Source organism: Halichoerus grypus, chromosome 2 (assembly GCF_964656455.1).
Source record: "Halichoerus grypus chromosome 2, mHalGry1.hap1.1, whole genome shotgun sequence".
NCBI lineage: Eukaryota > Metazoa > Chordata > Mammalia > Carnivora > Phocidae > Halichoerus > Halichoerus grypus.
The window spans coordinates 61,857,136-61,878,376 of NC_135713.1; the positions used below are offsets into that span (position 1 = coordinate 61,857,136).

The 21,241-nt window shown below is 35.4% G+C and overlaps 1 protein-coding gene across 4 annotated transcripts in view; it reads left to right on the forward strand.

Moving 5' to 3' along the window:
- CPEB4 (cytoplasmic polyadenylation element binding protein 4) overlaps positions 1–20,835 on the forward strand; it is a 61,391-nt gene extending 40,556 nt beyond the window's left edge. For 2 of the 4 annotated variants that reach the window (XM_078066885.1, XM_078066887.1), the window contains 7 exons: positions 5,242–5,265; positions 6,991–7,164; positions 10,533–10,622; positions 11,001–11,119; positions 12,548–12,662; positions 13,759–13,940; positions 16,395–20,835. In XM_078066885.1, the coding sequence (XP_077923011.1) occupies positions 5,242–5,265; positions 6,991–7,164; positions 10,533–10,622; positions 11,001–11,119; positions 12,548–12,662; positions 13,759–13,940; positions 16,395–16,622 (932 nt within the window). In that variant the 3' untranslated portion in view covers positions 16,623–20,835. The remainder of the gene's footprint in view (positions 1–5,241; positions 5,266–6,990; positions 7,165–10,532; positions 10,623–11,000; positions 11,120–12,547; positions 12,663–13,758; positions 13,941–16,394) is intronic. The other 2 variants (XM_078066886.1, XM_078066888.1) reach the window with 1 other exon arrangement.
- Positions 20,836–21,241: the final 406 nt, after the last annotated feature.

The window sequence follows — 21,241 nt, forward strand, 5'->3', positions numbered from 1 at the left end:
AACCTTAATTACCTCTTCAAAGACCCAGTTGTCAAATACAGTCCTACTCTGAGGTTCTGGAGGTTAAGACTTTAGCATATGAATTTTGAGGAAGAAGCACAATTCATCCCAGATCACATACCTTTTCCTAGTAAATTTTATGTAATAGGAATGTAGTTAGAACATCCATTTTATGGTTATGAAAAACAAGGCTGAAACTGATTCAGTTTCTCAGCCAAGTCAGAAAGGAGTGTTAAGCTTGGGCCAGACTTACCTCAGATTCCTTTGGTATGTCTTGGTGTAGTTTTGAGACAGACATCAGATTGAAAGGTTAATTTTCCTTTTACCCATCTTGAAAACTTAGTTTGCCTGAGAAAACTAACATGCAATCCCAGCCGCCTCTGTATAAAAGTGCTCGTGCATGGTCCTTTTATCCCCCACCTTCCATTCCATTGTGTTAGCCCATAGGATTAACTGCTTCAAAAATGAAACCTCTGGCAGGAGAAGTTATAGAATAACAGCAAAATATATTAGGTTTTAACAGATTTATGTATGTATTTCCTTTTCTCTGTGGATGTCTTTCCCTTGGAAGCATCCACTAAAATATTTGCTTGTCCCAGAGGAGGAGATTACTTAAGAGATCTTTTAAAAAAAGGTTAGCATAGAACAACTCTTAATTATAGTTCTTTGGAATGGAAGGAGGAAGATTGTTTGCTTAAGGGTTGGGGGTGGTACACAGAAATCTATGAAAGGGGGGAGGGTATAATTTACCCATGAGAAATGTACATTATAGTCACTTACTGAAAATGTATATAGTGTGGATCTAGTTGCTACAATAAGGAGGATGTTGAAAGATGCCTTCATGAAAAAGATAATATGGAAACATATTGTAAATTCTAAAGTACTCTGCAATTGTTAGCCTTAGAATAGTAATGAAAAGCTGAGAGTAATTATTGAAGACAACCTCAGAATATAGACACAGGAGTTTACTTTTGCGGAAAGGAAAAAATTACTACTTACTGAACATCTGACTGTGTGGTCATCATGTATACATAGGGTATCTTTTGTTATTCTCTGATCAGCTCTCCGTTTTTGTAAAAAACTGAAGGTTAGGGATGTAGAGAAACTAGAGTCCCATTCTTTGCCCTTTTTTTCCTAAGATAGCTCTTTACAAATAATATCTTTATCTCATCTTTATTGTATCTTATTGACATTCTTTGAATATTGTACCACCAAGTTAGTATAAACACAAGCCAATGTGACATATGAAATCTCAACTACTAGGCATATATTTAAAATAATTTTGTGACAGTGAGTCAGTCCATTACATTATGGGTTGATTTATAAGATCATTTAACAAAAAAATAAATAAATAAATAAATAAAATGATTCTTTGCATCTTTGTTGAATTGTATGCCCTGGTCTTTATGATGATTGTCTACTTTTTGGTTCTATCATCTTTATTCTTTTGTTAACAGATTAATTCCTTTTAGCTTCTAGTCTTTGACTTACATCTTTTTAAATGATTTACTAATTTAACTAATTCCCCGACATACTTTTTTTTTTTTCAGTCCTACTGAAAAAATCAGTTATTTGATAACATCTTTTAATCTGAGCCCTCTCCCCTTGTTTTTTTCCAAATAGAATTGCTATCTGCTTTCTCAGCTTGGGGGCAATGAGAGGTAGATGGAGGGCCTGAAGTGGGCCAGAGTAGCCTGAGTATGGGCAGTCTTTCATTGCCTACTAAAATCTAGTAATATCTTAGCCCTCATCTTCTTTACAAAGATGATTAGGTCTTCTCATGTAGGAAAGGATGTTTTTCTTTAATATATCATTTGTTTGTTTTTAACATAAGTACCAAGAAGAAAACAAAAAAACGTCTGTGAACAAGTGTAGTAATATAGTTAATAAATGTAAATAGTACAGAAGGGGATAAATCAAGAAGTGAAATCCTTCTTTCCTTCCCCATGCCAGTTTTTCTCTCTAAAGGTTCTTGTGGTTGTTTCTAGAAAAAAGATTTACGCTTATTCCCACATACTTGCTTATATTTTCTTTATTTCTACATGTACACAATAATGAATCATACAATACACACGTAGAAAACTCATCTACATCTTAGAGAGGTTTAGATATCAGCACGTGAATATGTGCCACTCTTAAAATGGCTGCATGCTAGGTATTTACTTCTTACGATTGTATCGCTGTTATGGCTACTTTATTTCTTTTTGATTTTAACAAATGGTATAACAAGTGAGAAAATGATACTTTCTAAGAAAAATAGTATCTTCATTTTTATAATGAAATATATATAGATATAATGTATATTTAAAAAAGATCTGAAAAGTCTTTCTGTACCTTCTTTGCAAATATAGTATCCCAGAGTAGTAAAATGTTTTACTAGAGGGAATTTAATGGTGAATATAGGATATTTGTAAGCAATCTTATGAAGACATTTTGAAAATAAAGTGCTTTTCAATAGATCTAATAGCAACATGCATCCAGAAATTATAAAAATTTATAGTAGAATATTTCCAGTCTATTAGAATATTCTTGAATCATATTAGTACTGAATATGAAGTTATCGAGGACCTCATAAGTAAAAACTAAGAAATAAAAATAAAAGATGAATGTATAAATAGTAGTCATTTTAAATCCTATGGCTACTAGAAGATTTGTATTCAATAGCAGCATGCATTTTAAAAATGTTTTTAACAGTGTACTCTTTGGTAATTAAAGGAAAGATCTGGGCAGAGTTTATTTCAGCCAACTTAGCTGGAAGTTTTCCAAAATGTAGATTTCTTTAAACATATTTAAAGTGAATTATTTTTTTTAACTTGCCACTTCCTTGGATGTTTCAGAACCATCAAATAATATGCAACAGTTGATAATCATGAGATTGGAAATCTGTCTGACACTTTCCTCAGTAAAGTGGTAAAGATCTGTGTTACAAGTATGGCATCATAATAATCTTAAGCCAAGTATAATTTGAAATAGTTGGGGAAAAGGTGCTTAGTACATCTTTCACGTGTAGGATGAAGGGGCACCATTTATCATTTTGTTACTGTTTGGGTTCTGGTTACATAGGTATGTTCATATTATCGGAAATTCACTGAATTCTGTACTTATGCTTTGTGTACTTTTCTGTATACATGTCATGTCAAAATCTACACTGAAAATAATGTATAGTTATTAACAGCATTATAATAAGTAGAGGTAAAAAAAATTAAACACTCATTTTCTGTGTTTCAGAATATCATTGTTTTTATTTTTTGATACTAATTTATATTAATTTCCCTTTCTGATTTGGCAGATTTTATGGTTGTAAGCATTGTACACCTCTAACTTATTTTCTGTCAATGTGGGAAAACATTTCTAGGTAGTTTTCAGAATTTAACCATGAATTCTCTTAGATTAAGCAGCTTAATTATGTGGCACAAGATCAAAGTTTGAAAGAACATATTTAAAGAATTTGAGATTTATTGGATTTTTGCCTTTAATCTGTAGCACTGAAACTAGTTATTTTTGATAAATGGAAGCTATGAGAATTTTATGTTAATTTTGTAGCTTTTAAAAGTCTCCATTCTTTTCAAATATCCCTTTTCTTGGAAATCTAAGCAGCATCAATCAACTTTTTAAGATTGACAGAACCAAAATTTTCAAATAATTTATTTTCCCAAACTCCCTTATCATTGAAGCAGTCATAGGAATAGAATGTTCTTAAGCATCTGTTTTTATGGTATCTTTGTCTTTTTAGCCTATGTCAGGTTGACTGAGAAAATACCTGCCCCCCCCCCCCCCAATTTAAGACCTCTAGCAAAGTGAAATCCTAGCTGAGGGAGATATTATGTGGTTTTAATCCATTTGTTCAAGTACTTTGGTGAAAATTCAATGTATCTAGTAATGGGAGAAATGTATTTTGGTATAACACAATTTCATTTTGGAAAATATGCACATGGTCCTTCTAAGTTACAACTCAGTTATAACTGAGTTATACATATTGAGCATTTATCTAGTGGGCTAAGAATTAAAACCCTGACCAGTCTGTAATAATGACTTCTTAAAGGTGCTACACCTTCTAACTCAGGAATCTTTCCCAGCTTCCTGTTCGAACACTCCTCTCTAGCCAAGCCCTCACTTGTTCCGTATGCTTCTGTTCTAGGCATCTTTCCCTGAACATTATAGCACCCCTATTTGCTGCGTTGCCAGGCCTGCAATGCCCTTTCTCTGTTTTTTTCCTTAAGGTCTCAAATGCTATCCCATCTCCTCCTCAAATGCCACACTCCCCTCTCTGATTCTTTAATCAGAGCCAGTTGCTTCTCCTCCTCTGTTCTTGTACCTAACATATAACTACAATAGCAATAGGTATGCTGCATTGTCATTATTTGCTTATGTGGCTGTCTGGCATTTAAGGTTGCTAGTTCTGTCGTAGTCAGGGCCATGTGCTGTTTATCCATAGTCCCTAGCAAGATCAGGCATTTAAGCAATGTTTGTTGAATAGGATTGAGGTAATTGGACAAGCTGGGCTTATAAGTGCCCGTTTTGTTTCAGGGAAGACATTTTCTCAAAAGTTTCTTGATTTAAAGTTTCTACTGCCATTTCCCAAGTATTCAGGGAAATACATATATTGTATTATATACTTTTTTTCTCTTCTTAGCTGTAACCTACTTGGCAATAAAATGCCAAACCTTTTACTTTTCAGCATTTGGGACATGGTGGAAAATTTGACAAGGGACAAGAAACTTCCTTTGGCTAAAAGGAAATTTATAAATTGCCTAAAGAGTTCATTTGTTATGATTTTCTTTATTAGGGATTAATCATAAAGCCATGGTGTAAAATTGCTGTTTATCCTGTAGTGGTGAAAAAGTCATGAATTAAATATTGAAATATTTACTGAATTGCTAGTTAGCAGGGAATTCTGGGAGCATTTAAGATCAGTGTGGTAGGAATTGGTTTAGATCGTGTTACATATTACCTTAGTGTCATACTAGTCTGGATCCTGAGTGACAGTTACAGCCAACTACTTATCTTACCACAAGTAAAATTCAATACAGCTTTACAGTGTCCTTGAAGAACTTAAAAAAAAAAAAGCGTGCATTAAATTGACCTCTCACCATCCAAATTCCTTGTTTTTGACATTTACTAGGAAATGAGGAACATAGCCAATTTTTTTTTTTCAGTTTCAAAAGCTGGTAGATGAAATCACAGTTGATTCTTCTGACAATGTTTGAAAGGTTGTTTTTTTTTTTCTCATTTGACATGCAGCAAGGACATATGGGCGAAGGAGAGGTAACATTATTGTTTCTAACTTTTGAATGTACCAGTTGTATTTGGAGAGGACCCAAGTTTGCTCAATTTCTTACCCTTGTGGGGAAGGAGGGGAGGGGGAAATGCAACGTAGCTTTGATCCATACATACTTTGTATGTCATAGTTAAAATTACAGACTTTCTAATTTGAAGGAGTCAGAATGGTAGGATCTGGATTTGAATCAATAATGTCCTGTATTATAAACTCAACTTACTTATATCTGAAGATTTATTTCACCTTTTTCTTTTCTGAAAGGAATTTCTTGGAAGAAAAAAAATTAAGGATCTTTAAAAAGGAAAATATAGTGTGACTTGATTATATTGGAAGCTCAGTTATACTTTAATACCTTATGTCTATTTTTTTCTACTATGTCAGCATAATACACTTGGTTTAAAATGCGATTAGCTAAATAAGTGACTACTCCTATAAATTTCAAACATTGGGGGAAAAAGCTCTAGAAATTTTAGAGAATTTTAAAGAATCATTTCCTAGAGGTGCCTGAATAAACCTTATTTTTGCCGCCTGTGATAGTTGAGCTATTTGACTGTCTAATTTACTTGCCTTTTTACAAGCAAGTAAATTAGACAGTCAAATAGCTCAACTTTCAAATGTAAGTGACTTTTAAAAATTATTTAGGAAATAACCTCCAATTTTATAGTCCTTTTTTATCTTCATTATATAACTCGAGTTTTGTAGGGTAAATTCATAACAAATATACTATTACTTGTGTTTAGTTAGGAAAGCTGAAAGGAAGACAAGTGTGGCAACAAAGGCGTTGGAGTGTTTCAGTAAAGGAAGAGCACTGAAGCTACATTTCTCTAGGATCCATTAACAAACTCCTTATGTAGTACCTAGAAGTAAATTGGCCAGCCTGACAAGTGACAAAACAGTGCTTGAAAGATTCTGGTTTTTTGTAGCTCCGTGTTTTGCTTATGATTTCCAAAGTTCATATTTTGTTGTCAGGTAAACACGGGAATAATATTAACCACATTGGCATCTCTGGTCTTTTCTGCTTATATATTCTGTATGATAGGATTTTCAAACAGCAAACTTGATGACGACTTTTTAGAATTAGATAGCACTAGTGGCAGCTGCTAATTACTCAACTAAAAAAAAATAAATCTTTAGCATGCCTAAAAATCTTAAACTCTTTAATACTAGGCCTTGAAGTTGGATAACAGCAATAAATGGGATTTGATTATATCCCATTAAGGTAAACCAAGATGAGTGCTCACTTTAAAAATGGACCTGTTCATTTTAAGGACAGTCTTAGAGGAAATTGGGTAGGCTATATTATTTTGTGTTTTAAAAAAATTTAAGTGATCTAGCATCTGATAGTCGAATTTAATCCTTAGTGTACATGTCTAGGCTGCCTGTGGCCCTGGGGCCCTGCCAAGGCAATGCGGTCTACTGCCAACGGCTTTCAAAAGAGTGCTCCCTCCTCCTGTACTTCCATTTCACCTCACTGAAGTTTCTGGATCCCAGGGGGATAGTGGAGCAGCCTTCTATTTAACCATGTACTTTCTCTCTGACTCCACTAAGACTTCAAAGTGATGGGAATTCAAGAGCATATCTAAGTGATTCGTTATTCAGTGAGAAAAATAAAAGCCGTTTTATTGAATCTGCTGTTTCCTTTGTTTCTTGTGTAAGATCAGCAATGGCAAGGAACATGTGCTGTTAGCTTTTTTTCCTGCTTTCTATTCCAGGTCAGTCTTCATTGTTTCCAATGGAAGATGGATTTTTGGATGATGGCCGTGGGGATCAACCTCTTCATAGTGGCCTGGGTTCACCTCACTGCTTCACTCACCAGAATGGAGAAAGAGTGGAACGATATTCTCGCAAGGTGTTTGTGGGCGGATTACCTCCTGACATCGATGAAGGTATATTTACAAAGAACTATTAACTGTACAGTGCCTGGACTGTGGCACATAGTAGCTAACTCATAGGTAGTGGTTGCTGTTATTATAATAACAGTCTTATCTGGCTCCAGGTATTCAGTTTTGATTGCATTGTTCTCTTGTCCTGTCTTTCTATCCTGGCATATAAGATTAGTGTACAACGGAAAGGGCGCAGGACTTTGGGAACCAGCTGAAGCAAGTGATTAAATGAAAAGAGTAACTGTCATTGGGAAACCCATCTCAGGGGTTCTGTTGTGGGCAAACATAGTGCTTACTGCGTTTTTGTCTGTGTGTGCTGCCTTGGCCAGATTCAGTATGTTTTCCTGTTTGTTTCCTACCTGCTCCAGAAATGTAATTAATTGAAAATTTGAACTCTTAGATTAAGGATGAACTTTTGAAAAATAAACCCTAAAGTTGTACCACAAGAAAGGGAATCTTAAGAGTTTTATCATTTTCTGAGTATTTTTTCACTTGCCAGATACTTACAGGCTTTTTAAAAGTCACACACTGTTCTTAGGCTTGTTTACGGTATAACCAAGATAGAAAGTCTTTGTGTGCATAGAGTTTCAATTCTAGCAGGGGAAGGCAGATAAAAAGTGTGTAATCATGCAAGAAAATATCAGAGAGTAAGTATTGAAAAGAAAATAGCGTGATATTGCACTATTTTATGATATGATTCAGGGTATCAGATTAGGTGGTTAAGGAAAGCCTCTTTTTTCTTTCTTTCTTTCTTTCTTTTTATTTATTTATTTATTTATTTATTTATTTATTTATTTATTTATTTATTTTTAAGTAGGCTCCATGCCAAGTGTGGAGCCCGATGCGGGGCTTGAACTCATAACCCTGAGATCAAGACCTGAGCTGATATCAAGAGTTGGACGCCTAACTGACTGAGCCACCCAGGTGTCCCAAGGAAATACTCTTTAAGGAAGTGATATTTGAGCTGAGATCTGCATTAGGAGCCAGCCAGAGGTTTAGAGGATTAGTTGTTCAGCAATATTTTCTGCATCTGTGGGCCTAAGTGACCCTAGTTCAAGTTCAGACTAAAACGCAAGTAGCAGACCGTATAGCAACCATATATCCTTAGTGGTGGTGGTGGTGGTGGTGGTGGTTGTTTTCCTAATCTCTTTTGTCTTGGTTTCCTAAATGGAAATGGCAATAAACCAATTAATGTTATGGAGAATAGAATCGTTTTCTCTAAAACCCTGTAAGGTCTAATAATAAGGTTTTAATAACTTCCAGTTTAGACTGAGATTAAATGTATTGAGTCACTTCATTTTCCTTAAGATGGTCAATCTTTTGGAAGGTTGAGACAAAGTTTTCAAAAAGCCAAAGATTGAAATAAACACAGTTCTCTTTTGTTTTGTTTTGTTTAATCTATGAACAGTTGTCTTGGGTGGAAGCTGTGTTGGGATTTCAGGCTAGACTGAATCAGTCTTCATCCTGCTCTCAGAGGACCTGGCTTTCCAAAGTGTTCATCCTGGGCTGACCGTGTGGTCACAGTATTGGCCTCTCTAATAAGCTCCTGGGTGTGGCCTGCTCTTTTCTTTACCTGGAATTCTCATTTTCCTTAGTACTGTGGATTCTTGTTTTTTTGACCCTTGAAAGTCAAGTCTTTAGCCCAGATGGTGTTTAATGAATGAATTATATGCTTACATACAAAACGAGAGCAAAGACTGAATTTTATCTGACCTTGCCTGGAATAAACTCCTTCTCTGGCCCAGATAGTCTATATCTTTTTGGAAAATTACTGAGCAATCTTAAATGTGCAATTTCTAAAATTCTTAGGAGCACAGGTAAATATGACTAGTCTGGCAAAGGAGATGGTATAAACTGAGCAAAATTAATGGGAATTATGATAATCATCAAGCATATTGATAAATCAGTAGCAATTGAAGTAGACAGACCTTTCTACTATAATGTAAAATATGTATTCCTGAGAATATTGTGTTCTGTAGAATTATACACTAAAGAGTATAAGGTTTCTGGGGAAATAGGGTAGGAAGCAAATAATTTAGAACCCAATGACCTTTGTACCGGAAGCACTAACAAAAAGAGAATTAATACCTTGAAAATAGCTTGGACAATTCAGGCAAGTAGCTCAGTGTGGTTAGAAGCTGCCTCAAGCAATACTGAAAATGCACAAAACCAACAGAGCAGAAATGCTGGCTTGCAGGCTTGGAGGCAGTGCAGATGTAACCAGACCTCTGAGCACCTGAGAAAGTGCACACTCCCAGGAGATGAGAGCCCTGCAAGGTTGGGAGTGTGCCTCTCTAGCAAGAGAGCCCTGGTTGCTGTGCTCATTTTTTATTTCCTTATAAGAGAGTAGGAGGGCTCCTGCCTGCATATCAGACAAGTGAGGGGCTTTTTCTCTTCCTGATGAAGGTTATAATTCTACTCCCACTATGCTAGCTCACCTTGCCCAGGAACAATCATTTGCGAACCAGGACAGCTTCCAGGTTATAGTGATTTCATTCCTCTATTCACCAGTCTCTCTTATATGAGCTAAATGGTACTGCAGAAACAGGCAGCAGAGCAGAGCAGACTGTACTGTTTTCACAATCTGGAGGAGAGGAAAACAGTTCTACCAGCTTGGAATTTGAACACATCCCCCATCTCTTCTTTTCCTCTGTCCTGCCCTCCTCCCAGGTCTTATCTATACATGCTTACCTACTCTTTCCAGAAGTTCTTTGGAAATTTATTTTCCTATAGTCTACTCATGAGTCTGGTCATGAGGAAATGGTACAGGCTGGGAGTCATCCTACAGAATGAATGGCCTCTATACTTTTAGGACTGTCAAATATGTAAAAGATAGGAAAGAGTGAGAAGCTGTTCCAAAAGTGAAGAGTACGGATACCCTATAGGGACAGAACATCTTAAGTGTATTGTGTGTTCTGGATAGGATTCTGGATCAGAAAGGGGAAAAGAGATACTATTGGGATAGTTTGAAATTTGGATGGAGTCTGTGAATTGGGGAGTAATACTGTATGAATATTGATTTCCTGATTGGGAAGGTTACATGGTAATATATGAGGAAATGACCTTGCTTTGAGCAGGTGCCAGTGGTTCTATTTCTTGGTTATAGAGTGTCACGTTAGAAAAAAAAAATGATAGGTAGGTAGGTAGGTAGATAGGTTGATTCATGCATACATAGAGATAGAAAGAAGGAGGAAGGGGAAGGCAAATGTGTAAAATAGTAACAGTTGGGGGAATCTAGGTGAAGGGGATACAGGAGTTCTTTGTATTGTTCTTGTAAATAATAGATTTGAAACTGTTTTTTTCTAAACTACTTCCCCAAAATGATTATAGAAATATTTAAATTTACTTTTTTTTGCTTTGTTGTTCATTAGATGAGATCACAGCTAGTTTTCGTCGCTTTGGCCCTTTGATTGTGGATTGGCCTCATAAAGCAGAGAGCAAATCCTATTTTCCTCCTAAAGGTAATTCTCAAGATTCAGTATACATGTACAGTGTATCCTTATATTGTTTAATGTTTAGCCTTTTCATAAATGTTTACCTCCGCTGTAAGATTTTCCATTGTTAAACTTATATTTTCCCAAATGCATCTTTAAATTTATACCTAATACATACTTTCAGTTCAAATTTAATTTTACTTTAAAAGATGTTTCAAGATAACAAACTGAACTTAATGTTGATACTATCAGACTTTGCCTAGGAAGATTTAAGTTTTCTTAATTTTTTTTTTTACTCTTTTTCCCTTCCTTAGTTTCAGCTTATACTTCCTTTCTGTTGAAGAATTAAAAAAAAATTAGAGAACAAATAAGCCTTTTTTTTTTTTTTTTTTTTCTTTTTATCAGGCTATGCATTCCTGCTCTTTCAAGATGAAAGCTCTGTTCAGGCTCTGATTGATGCATGTATTGAAGAAGATGGAAAACTCTACCTGTGTGTGTCAAGTCCCACTATCAAAGATAAGCCAGTGAGTGCTGTCTAACATGAAAATAGCTTCTTATTTTTGCCTTCATCTCTGCTTTGTTTGAAAACCCACAGACATCTTGATGTATCTGTTAATTGATGTGTTTGTAATCTACTTACAAATGCTGTTGTTGCCAACCTCATAATGTTGACATTCTATATTATTTACACACATTATTTTGACATTGAATTTTTTGGTTAATTAAAATAGTGGTAAGTCTTTACCATTAAAAGATTTAACTTGATAATGCATTTGATAAAGATAAAGTAGCTGAATTTCCTCTGAATAATAGAACTCAAAAATCACAAATAGATATTTGTCTGTCTCCTTCCTCTCTTTGTTCAAGATTTTACCCAATACTATTCTTAACTTTTTGCTCATGGTACTCTCCCAAAGTAAAATGAATTTTGTATATACAGAGAGGTACATGGCATACTGTTTTTTCTTTTTGAAAAAGTTTTTGTCATAAAATTTAGTCTTTAGGAATAGTAGCAACTGGCCTATTTGGACGAATCTGGCAAATCAACAATTTATTATCACTCAGCCAGATCTAGTAATGGGGTACAGTTCAGAATGGAGGTGCCTATGGGTTCAGCTCAAGTAATAGTTAATGGAGCTCCTCTTGGTGTCTTGGGATTGCCTAAGTCCGGAACACTTTTCCCAGAGTTCCCATGGCCTAAATTCTCTATACTTGACTTGTTTATGTTCCCTTGCAGTCCCCATAGGTATTTGAATTTGGGACCTCTGGCTTAGGACTTTGTTGATGTGCATATTGGGAATATCCTACTATGAATCCATTCATAGCCTTTGGTGTGGGCATTTCTAACAATTAATAAATGCAAACAATAAAAATAAGGTGCACGATTCTTAGTTGACTAAAGCAGTGGACACATTGAAGTGTTTTATCATAAGTTTACTGCAAATATATACCTTTTTACTTTGAAATGCTTTTTGAAATAATGCAACAGATTTGTTAGTATCAGGAGCAGTTTGTGTTTGTAGGATTGGACACACAATCCTAGTTTACTTAGCACTATATTCTGATCAACATCAAATACTGTACTAACTTACATTATGTGGATATTGAGGGATTGGGGAAGATAGAAGCCCAAATAATTTGAGAAATAGCTGATTGACTTACTAGTGATTAAGGACATGTTAGTGATTTAGCTTATAATAGATAATAAAAATTGAACTTTCCACTTTGGTTCACTTAAAAATGGTTCACTTAAAAAATCAGTTGGTTTACTCTTAAAAATGAAATGAAGGGTTGGGCTACGCTATATGTAAGTCTTCTAATTTTATAGCTTTATTGATTTATAATGATGTGGATTATTGTTGCTCTAAAAATACTCTGCAATAATTTTAAACTTATTTCCTCATAAATTGTCTGCATTAAAAATGAGACATTTCGGTTTGTCTGCTCCCTAGGTACAGATTCGGCCTTGGAATCTCAGTGACAGTGACTTTGTGATGGATGGTTCACAGCCTCTTGACCCACGAAAAACTATATTTGTTGGTGGTGTTCCTCGACCATTACGAGCTGGTATGATGAAACAAACAGAAATACCCCCTTTACCCTTTAGTATAAGAAATACCTTATAAAGATTTTTAGGAAAATTCTCCAGGAGCATTTTGAGTTAATGTCCAAGAGCGAGAGTTTTAGAGTCAAAGTATCTGGGTTTGAATTCATGTGCTCTGCTCCCAGTTAATAGTAGAATGACGTTGGACAAATTATTTTCCCTAATTTTCAATTTCCTCATCAGTCAAATGGAGTAGTAAGTGTATCTGCTTCATATAGAATTGTTCTGAGGATTAAGTGGGAAAAAGTGGTGCCAAGTGCTGTGTGTGGTGTTGAGCATCATTCTCATCATCATCTGGAAAAACCCTTCGAGAGTAGATTATATGTCAAGAATTTCAGGGTTTGTTTCCCATGCCCACATTTGCTTACCAGCTATTTACTGAGCTCCGAAACACAGTAGGGTTCTCAGCAGTGCATCGTATTTTTAAGAGTAGTACTTACAGGAGAAATTTCATCCCTAACTTCAAGTAAAATGAGGTTTATTGGTATAAGTGAGAAAAAAAAAACATAAAATGAACAAGAATGCAGTTTCAAAATTGTAACATTTCATGGAGAACGTGATACATTCATTATTTCAGGTTTTTATATAAAAAATTGGTGAATAGCTAGACTGTAGGGAAAGGTAACAAGGATTTGATGATGATAATCTAGGAGGACCTCCACACAAAGTCTGCCAATCAATTTTCTAGTGTTCACATGATTGTTTATACTAAGCAATACGTTATTAACTGTAAATGTATGGTGTCCCAACATGGTATAGAAGCAGACAGACCAGGGTGCTGAGCCCAGCACTGTCACTTAACCATCTGTGCCTCGATTTCCCCAGGAAATTACTACCTACTTCCTAGGGTTGTTTGTGAAAAGAGAACATATGTGAAGCACCCAGCAGAGCACCTGCCCTTACTTAAAAGATTAAAGATTAATGATTGATTTAGTAATTATAATAAGGATATGAGCTCAGAATACAGATGAACTGCTTTAGATGAAACCTTTGGTGAACTAGATGGATTTTCCTGATTTTCCTGATTTCACATACCCTCTTTGCTCCTTTCTCATTTAGTGGAGCTTGCCATGATAATGGATCGTCTGTATGGAGGTGTGTGCTATGCTGGGATTGATACCGACCCTGAGCTGAAATACCCAAAAGGCGCTGGGCGAGTTGCATTCTCTAATCAACAGAGTTACATAGCTGCTATCAGTGCCCGCTTTGTTCAGCTGCAGCATGGAGAGATAGATAAACGGGTAAGTCGTAGATTATATTCCAGAAAGTTCTAGAAATGGCCCTCTCAGTGTGTCATTACCAAGATTGGAATGGGGGGATTTTATATGACAGTAAAATTGGCAGCTGACAGTTATGCCTCTAGGACCAATTAGGTGTATGCTTTGTAATACATCTAAGGATTCCTACGAATTTTTTCTATCCCTTCGTGTTTTGAGTAGCCTAACCAGAACGCTATATCAGTTTACTCGGGGCAATTTAATCTCCTAAGCTATCGCCTCCATTCATTCATTTATTCAGTTAGTCAGTCATTCAGTAAATATCATTATATCAAGTACAAACATCAATGCCCTTGAGATCTCCTGACCTTTTTTTTTTTGATCATGAATACCTCAGTAAGCCCTATTTTTCCAGTGTACTATGTAACAAATGACTGAATAAATTCACTTGTAGGACTGCATATCTTAGCAATATTTCATTGTAAGAAATTAAGTAGAAGAAATCATAATCTTTTTATTTGTAGTGTATTCTACCACCTGAAATTAGGTAGTAATTAGCATTATTTTCAGCACTTTAAATTCCTCTTTGTTGGTTTAGCTTCTGAATTAAAAAGCTGGAGAAAACCTCAGAGATAGTGTTCTCCTCTGTTTTCTAAGGTACTGTATTTGAAACTCTGTGTTCCATTGTCCATCTTATTTCTTTGCATTCACAGATTTATTTCTTATCTTTGTGTTTCATGCATTCAACAAATGTTTTAGCCTCTAGGACAAGAAGTCCCTGTCCTCAGGAGTTTATGTTCTGATAGATATAAGTGTATCTTATACCGATACTACTCAAAGTGTGGCCTGGGTATCGATGGCCGGCAGCCAATGGTACTAGCTTGTGGTGAGATAGGAATTTACACCAGAATGTGAATCAGCTACATTAGTAAGCAGTAAAATGTTTAGTTCAGCTGACTTGTTTTTTTTCCTCCCCGTAGAAAGACTCTCTTGATGAAAGAAGCAATGCGTTGATTTATATTCTGGTGTCAGCTCCTTATTTCATGGGAGACTGGCACTTTCATTAGGACTGACTTAGATATCAACACTCTGAGGCATTGTGCTCAAAAAAGTCCTTATTGATTGATTGTATTGTGCTGTTCTCAATTCATTATGTAGAAACTATCAAGTCGATAGTGGTTTACACTTACTGCTTATGTTTCATTTCATGTGTATGCTACTTCAGTGTCAGTATAAAATATAAGATTATAGTGGATATTATACTATATTGTGAATCTATAAAAAGAAAGGTATAGATTCTATTATAAACACAGAGGAAGACGGCAAGACCAGTTGCAGTATACATTAACAAGCCCACTTGTTTTTTTATTCACACTAAAACATTCCTACATCCGTGTAAGCAGGGTCTTCTGCCTTGCTGCTTCGTCCCAACAAAGGTGTCAGAGGTGTAAGGTTAGTCATTGGAAATGCAGACTTCATTTGTATTCCTCTGCGATCAGATCTTTGACCAGGGTTCTTGCCACTCCGTAGATGTTATGGAATGGCCTCAGGGCCGGAAGGCTAATGCTCTAGTTTTGTCTGCTCTTCCTGTCTTCATGCACTCGTCTTGTTCACAGCTAACCTTTGTCAGGATTCCTTGTCGGAACGAGATGGCACCAGTGGTAGTGATAGCCTGGTATAAGGGAAGTTAGCCATGAATCTCTCCAAGAGTAAAAATAACCTACTCTTTTCTCACTGGTGAATTAATAGCCAGATTATTTTTAATGCTTGAGAGACCCAAATGACAGGTTGGCCTATTGAACACTGGAACAGACCCAGTTGTATAAATTCACCTCTGAGTTTTAGACTGAAGTCAACCATTCTTACTGACAAAGAACAAAGCAAGGTTTTAGGTTGTAAGTACTATGGCTGAATCTTGTTTTCTCAGAGTTCTGAGTTTGTGGTTATAACCCAAGATGTGTACACTGTAAATAGAAACCCTGACCCAGGCTTTATTACAACTTAGAAGCTTATGACGCAGAAGCCACGCATCTTCCCTCTGATGTGAATATTGAAGTGCTGTTTTGTGGAACTGGGAAGCTCTTAGGTGGTTTGTTTACATTATAATTCCACATATGACAAAAATCCAGATCCACTAATTAAAGTGATGGTTTGTGCCTATAAATACTGTCCTGTGGGTTTAATCTCATAATGTTCTAAACAGTTGGCTTCCCTTTTTGATTTCTGGTAGAATCCCATTTTCCTTTGAAAAGTGGCTTTTTAATAAGACAGAAATGTAAGACGATGGGTATAAAAACCTTACCAGGTTCTGAGAAGATGGATTATCTTAATTCCAATAAAAGAACTATTGACCCTTGTTTTTGGGCACCCTGGCATAGAGTCACTCAGACAGTGGATGGAAATGTACGCACCATAGTCAGAGTTGCCTGGGCCACTCATTAAAAAACGTAAACTCATTTCTTTTATTTTTAATTGCAGGTGGAAGTTAAGCCATATGTCTTGGATGATCAGCTGTGTGATGAATGTCAGGGGGCCCGTTGTGGGGGAAAATTTGCTCCATTTTTCTGTGCTAATGTTACCTGTCTGCAGTATTACTGTGAATATTGCTGGGCTGCTATTCATTCTCGTGCTGGCAGGGAATTCCACAAGCCCCTGGTGAAGGAAGGCGGTGACCGTCCGCGACATATTTCATTCCGCTGGAACTAAAGGGTAACTACAGCGCTCGTTTTCAGGCCTCAGAATAAGTGCACTCTTCTGTTAATTCTGACCCCTTCCTCAACCTCTTCACGCTGGCATGTCCTTTTGTAGCAGCCCGTAACTTAACAATAGTCTAATGAAAAGAATGACCTATAATATAGGCGTTTTGTAGATTCTTGTGTCACTGAAAACAATATGTAAGAACTCCTTTTTCGTATTGCCATCGTGTTGCATGGAAGTTTTGTTCTCTTGTTTTGCTGGAGACCAAGAGGATCCAAACTTCCTGTAACATTTTCTTAGAGGAGAAAGAGAAATATTAAAAGAGAAATGAAACAATAGAGTATTTTGGGTTTTTAATTAAATTATTGGTAATAATATAACATATAAGAATACTTTTATTAAAATTAACCACGCACCGATAACACTATCAGTCTGTCCTGACACAGTTTTTCCCCCAGAGAAGTGCTTTTGCCTTTTCCTTTCTCTCTTTCTTTTTTGCCTCTCTTTTTTCCCCCTCCCCCCTTTTTTATTCATTTAACAGCAGTGGAGGAAGTTAACAATTATTAACAGGAAAGAGCATGTTAAAGCAAACACAAATGCATGAGCAAGATTGAAGCAGCATTAAAACAAAAGTTGTGAGGGTGTAGAGGCCGAATAGAATTTCATGACGCCTCCGAGTTACCAGTAACTGCATCAGACAACAAATAGTTAAGTAGGCAGAGCTAGGTTGATTTTCTTTTCAACCATTTTTAAAACTAGAGTGTAAAAATTGGGTAAATTTACTGCTGAGGGGAGTGCACTTACTTCTTTTTAAACTTCCTTATCCGGTCACAGCCCCAGGAAACCTACCAAAGCTAGAATTAATGACAACTGGTGGGAAAACTAGCATTTCCTCTCCTGAAGAACAAATGTATAAATTTTATTTTTGATGTTCTGTATAAACTCTCTATCCTAATTTACGAACACTCATCAGGTGTCAGCCTTTGCTCCATTTTGACGTTCAAAAACAAGACCGAACAGAACGGACCTAGAGATACCTCAAGGATGTCGTTTTTGATTTTGTGTTATAGTACAATTGTAGCCCAAACTGGAAAACAAAACCAATATACAAATTGGCTGTTGATTGGCTTACTTTTAGATTTAAAGTTACTTTGGGTATCCTGTAATTTAGTTGTAACATAGAAAATGAAAAAAAAAAGTTAAAAAAAAAAAAGTCAAGTAGTTGCAAAGTGTTTTGCACTGTTGAACTAAGTAACTGTGTAAATCTGTGCAAAGGTACGTATGTTTATCTTACTCTTCCTATAAAATAAAATAACATTACCGTTTCAGAACTTAGCATGGGACATAGTCAGTGTTTGAAGTGCCAACTTCATCAAGTAATGCATGCTTTATTATAAATAAAATTCTAGCTTTGAAAGGCGTTATTATGTGTTGAACGGTATGCTTCAGGAGTAAATTTAAAATAGTCTCTTGAAGCCCTGGTCATGGAAGTAACTTTTATTTTAATTGACATTCTCTTATCAAATGCCCTACCCACCATTAAAAGGATGATTACCAGTGTGCAAAACATCAAAAAAAAAAAAAAAAAATCTAACGGCAATCTTGCTAGTTGTGCTACCTAACAGTACCATCTGGGATCCTTCAAAACCAAAGACTTGCCCCGGCACTAAGGTGGAACCACCTGGCTGATGACCCCTACTGATTATCGCTAGGAAAAGCAGGCCTTTATTTTTAATACAGGCTTTAATGAACTATATACCTGTTAAGTTCCAAAGGTCAAAATGGAGGCATATGCTGTCTAATGGTCAAACGTAGAAAGGGAGCTGCTTTTAAAGAATTCCCTGCAAATACTGAAAGCAGTCATGCGAATGGAGGGTGCTCTTGTGTAGCTGGTCAGGGACTTTTTTTTCTTTTCTCCTGAACTACATAATTCTAATCAAAATGTTCATTTGCCTCTTTTTATTCTTTTAAATGCTTGTAGGTGGCTTGGGGTGTGCTATTGTGCTGGTCCTACTCAGTAAACAGGTGTGATGAGTTACCGAGAAATAACACTGTTTGAGAACTAGCTTTGAATAATAATTTTTCCCTTTGTACATGACCTGCTGAATTTCGGTACAGTGTTTTTGTAGCTAACTTATTTTGTCATGCACATAATGTATATTTGTTATGCACTACTTTTGTATATCTTGTTTTTCCAACAGTGAACATTTTTAGGCACACTTTTCACTGACGGGATATCTCTTTATGCAATACCTCAATTTTTCATATTGCAAAGAGTAGCTTTTTGTACTTTTATTACTGAGAGATCTTCATATACTTCATTTTTTAATATAAATAATTTTAATAAATTTTATTTTCTTATATTCTGCTTTTTATACATTTCAGTGCTCTGCATACAGTTTAGATTACGGCTGTTGTGCACTGGCAATGCTATTTTCGAGTCTGCAGAGAAGAGAAAGCATGTTGCTTAAACATCCTTCCCCAGCACCAGCTATTGGTGCACCTATAATTTAAGAAATAGTCTATGTAAAGTCACAAATTAAGGAAAACAATTCGCATGAGAATGACAGATAACACTGTAGTTCCTAAAAAGAAAAAAAAATTAAATGCATAAGCATAGGGTAGAAATTTAAAATAACAGAATTGTCTACAGCTTCTTACTAAGTTTTTAAAATTATTCATAACGCAGACATTCTTGGTGAATGTTTAGCCATTTTTAATATTAATAAATTGATGTTAAGTGTTTGATTCAGAGATGTCTGCTCTTTTAATTATATATAAAGAAAAAAAAAATAGCCTGCCGTGGGACAGGTGTGTAATGTTAGTATGCATGACTAATGTAAGAAATTGTTATTCTACTAATATTTACTTGTGATTGTGTGACAAGCGTGTTTACAGATTATTTGGTTACACTTCAATTTACAGGGCATAAACAATTACTATCTATTACTCTGAACTTTATTGATTACATGTCCTTCAGATTACATGGGATTGTAGTTGGGAGTTACCGTGTAACTCAAAACATAATTAACATGTAATTAGTTTACAGATTTTAGGGTATCACTTCAATTTACCAAGCATGTAGTTCTAGCGCACTAGCATGGCACCGGCCATGTACTTACAATGTAGTTACAGAGTAATTACATGGTTATTTTTGCAATGTAAAATAAAGTGTTTCTGATTATTTTCTATGTAAAGGAACCCTCTCCCTTCCCCTTTGGTCCCCACGCTTTGGTATAATATATATACTTCTCCATACACAGACCTCTGCAGAATGCAAAATAAAACTTGCAGTGAATGAATTTAGCATTTTATGAGAGTGCTGTTGGAAAGACTTGATAATTCACCCCTTTTGTTTTGAAGAGTTGAATCTTCTGTTAAAAGGTGATTTAAAACTTGAATGTGATGAATTGTGGCAAGTTAACTTCAAGTTATGTGCAATACTTATTTCAAACTTTTGAAAGATCTTTGCAGTGTAATTCTTTGTTTTTAATTGCAGACATTTAAAAATGTCATTTTCTACTGTTAAGAGTAATCCTCTTTCTTGCTGGTGTTTCTAAAGAAAAGAATCAGAAATCAATCTTTCTACTAATGTAAATTTGAGATTATTTTTAAAAATGGAATAAAAGAGGTTTTGGTCATTTGCTTTATTTTATTATCTTATTTTAAAGCTACTGTGATTGATAGCATTGTAAGAATTGGGACAATATTGTATTCAACTGTTTTATTTTTTATATTTTTAAAATTTAAAGTATAATTAGTTTTTATAATTTTCATCAGATTTTTGTTATATTTTTTGGAAGTGAAACTTTTAGCAAGTGGGTGTCTAGTTTTTACTAATCCCTAATGTTTTTTTTTTCCAGTGTATTGCTCATATTATCAGAAGGAAAAGTTATTTAAGTATGTCAGTTAATTGTACTACTTGGCTGAATTTCCATATAGTTTTTACTGTGTATGGGGAGGTTGTAGTATTTATTATAGCATTTTAAATAAGGGTAATTCATTTTTTATTAAAGTCATTTTCACGTTAAGTTCCTATTTTTGTATGTTCTACTCTTAAGTTATATAACACAGTTCCTTTTTTAAAAGAGTTCATTTGTTGAAGTGCTAGTGGAAAATTAATGTTATTAAATAGTTTGCAAATGACTATTTATACCAGTATGCATATAATTTTTAAATATTTGTAATGTGAGATGTTGAATGAATAAAACTTTTAACTCAGCTTTCTTTTAATATACTTATTTATTGTGAACATAAATAGATTATGCTTCCATGATTAGGAATGTATCATTAAAAAAATACTAGGTATGTACTCTTGGGCCAACGCAGAACAAACTGATATGAAAAGATGTCCAGTCATATAAGTACTAGTGGCAAGTGTGCATTGCTTATGTAAGTTTATGAGTATCGGTGGCTTGTGGTCTTTGATCTGCACTATTTGTTCACATACCGTCCTGCAGAGTCCTTTTTTCTTTTTCTTTTTGCATTCAGTATGTGTGTTGAGGCCTCAGTCAGGATCCGAGCTTAAGGCCAGGTCACCTGCTTAAGGCCAAATGTCCAACAAAAGTAAGGGAACGTGTGTCTTCATAGAGAAGGTCACTATCTGGGAAGTTTAGTTTGTGGTCTTT